Source organism: Melampsora larici-populina (assembly GCF_000204055.1).
Source record: "Melampsora larici-populina 98AG31 unplaced genomic scaffold MELLAscaffold_341, whole genome shotgun sequence".
Taxonomy (NCBI): domain Eukaryota; kingdom Fungi; phylum Basidiomycota; class Pucciniomycetes; order Pucciniales; family Melampsoraceae; genus Melampsora; species Melampsora laricis-populina.
Genome location: NW_006769077.1, coordinates 6171 through 8751, shown reverse-complemented (window position 1 = coordinate 8751; position 2581 = coordinate 6171). Strand labels below are relative to the sequence as shown.

The 2581-nt window shown below is 35.0% G+C and overlaps 1 protein-coding gene across 1 annotated transcript; it reads left to right on the top strand.

Annotated features, from left to right (window-relative positions):
* Window positions 1-223: 223 nt before the first annotated feature.
* MELLADRAFT_89928 (uncharacterized protein) lies at window positions 224-581 on the top strand (the record flags this gene model as incomplete). The annotated part of the gene is made up of 3 exons (XM_007419662.1): window positions 224-247; window positions 331-423; window positions 495-581. The coding sequence occupies 3 exons, from the start codon at window positions 224-226 to the stop codon at window positions 579-581; spliced, it is 204 nt and encodes a 67-aa protein (XP_007419724.1).
* Window positions 582-2581: the final 2000 nt, after the last annotated feature.

Here is a 2581-nt window from a genome sequence, read left to right as displayed (position 1 = left end):
ATTCAATACTTGGTTATAACCCAGCTTTACTCAATGATGGCCAAAACAATTCCCAGATTGAGGATAAATTGGTTCAAGGTGATTGAAACTTGAACTGATACTCATTTTGACATCCCAACTTCTGACTAGACTCTCGGTTTGAGATTCTGATTTGATTTAGCTTGATAGAGACTTGAAAGCCAGCATGTCATCTCAGTCCGAAAGTGACTTTTTTTGGAAAGAGATGTCAAGTATTGTGATTCAAAATGTAAGTGATTGAAAGCTATATCTTTTCTCTCAAATCAATTTAGATCTCTGGGTTAACACATCCTTTCTGAACCTCTTTCATAGCAAATAGCCTTGGATACGACACAAGAAGTCTGGGAGAATTTCGAAGAAGCCGACCAAAGTGAAGGACTTGATCGAGATGACAGAGGGACTCAAGTGAGCCTTTTTGATCACACCAGCTCAACTCATAATCGCCTTAGTCTGACAATGTCGGGTTTTTCCTGTAGCAGTACGCAAATCTATTCTTCTTACTTCAGAGCGACCCAAGACTGATTGCTGCCTTGTGTAGATTTAGTGTCCGTGGGCAAGATTGATACTTTCCTTCAAACTGTGATGTTCATGCTCTATGGTCATAAGTACAAGAATCAGATTGATAAGTTAGAAATCCACGTTCAAATTCCGTCTGGCCTAGGGATCTTTGTTTTATACTTTTTGTCCGTATTCAATCTTCAGATCCATGGGATTCTGGATCTTGTTTCAATCATTAAAATCTCTACAATTTAAATACCAACTAACTGATATTTGAAATTATCTAGATCGATCTCTCGTGATGAACTCAAAACTGATAAAACTTATCAAATCCAGATTTAATCCAATACAACTAATGATCATCATTTGAGACATTGACTTCAGTTTTCTGTTTTGAAAGGAGGAATATCTAATTGTAAGTTGATCAAAAAGAAATAAACATGGCCATCGCATCTGGAATGGGATCAAGAAGTAATGAAACCATTGGAATCGAACCCATCGAGTGGTGAACATCGGTTCTTTCGATCGAGTGGTGAACATTGGTTCTTTCGATCGAATCGAATTTCAATTGATTAGATTATCGATCAAGATATCATAAGTCAAGGAGTGATGCATGGTTTAGATAATCAAGGAACTGAATCTGATTCAAAGAAATTCAAAACTCTGGAGAATGATGATTTGAAAAGAGTTAAAGAACTTATTGGTGCGCTAAATCGATATCGATGATCTGTTTTGAGTTTTCTAGGATTGATTTCAGTAGGAGCAAGAACAAGAATGAATGTTGATGGAGGGTCTCTTAATCAGCCTCGATGAGCACCTGAATCAATCTCAAAATTTGATGAACACTCGATGGATTCAATCTCATTGTCTATTGATTTGAGAACTTCTCAAGCATTTATAATGTCATACCGTCAATCCATCCAATCTAATATATTATCATTGGTTGATAAACTTTATTATTTCATTCACGGTTGTTTATCATTCATCAATCTTGAGACATTGTTACCAAAACCTGTCTTTTCTCCGTTGATTTCATAGGACTCGCAATCCTCATAAGCGCTCCTATTCAAGACATAAATTCAATAACAATATGATTGCTGCGTGGAAGAGTCGCTTACTTTTGTTCTTATGTTTCCACAAATATAGTTGAATCCAGATCAACCTATCGAGTTTCATAAAGAGTTCCCAATTGGTCTTTACATTTGTTAACAATGCACAATATCTCAGGTCTAAAACTCAATGATCTCATAATATTTAGGGTCTTTTTGCAATTTTCCAAAATTCTGTCCAACAGGAGATAGTCATTCTTCATCTTCAAATCTTTATCTTCAAATCCTCATCTCAATCAACTTGCAAAAGTTTACACAGATTATCTATCTTTCTTTCAAATCAGTTTAAAAAAACACTGATCATGCTTCTCTGGTTCTGTCTATGTCAGGTCCGAAGATAATAATCATCCTGATATTATTCAATCTGAAAATGCATCAAGCAGATTCTATGATATGCACTCACATCATCATAATATGTCAATCTTCACACATCTATCCAACTCTGAGTTTGAATTTGGATTTGACTGTCTTTTCTTTCATAGGTATGTGAATTCTGACATACATCTTCATGCTTTATTTTCATCAGCACAATTTCATTATCGGAATCAATTATCAGAATCACACTTATCCTGCTGCTTACACTACACAAAATATAATATTTTCTGGGCAGAAAATTAAATTATTGATACACAAAAATATTGTGAGGCCAGGAGAAGGGCAAAAAATAAATAAAAACATGCATCTTGTTCCCTGCGGTGAGAGCTTCACTCTCCATATTTTTCCATATTTTTACAGTCTGTATTGATAAGTGTACTAACAATAAACCTTCATAATCATCCAATTACAACCTGTAACAAGCACTGAAATTTGGCTCATTAGTATTTAGAGAAACTTTTGATACCTGAAAACACCTATAACTTTGTCAAATCTGCATCAAAACACTCGATTTTAAGTGCATTAGAAAGCTCAACTCTTCCCCTCGAACTTTCATAAGATTAAGAACTATGTAGCTAGTT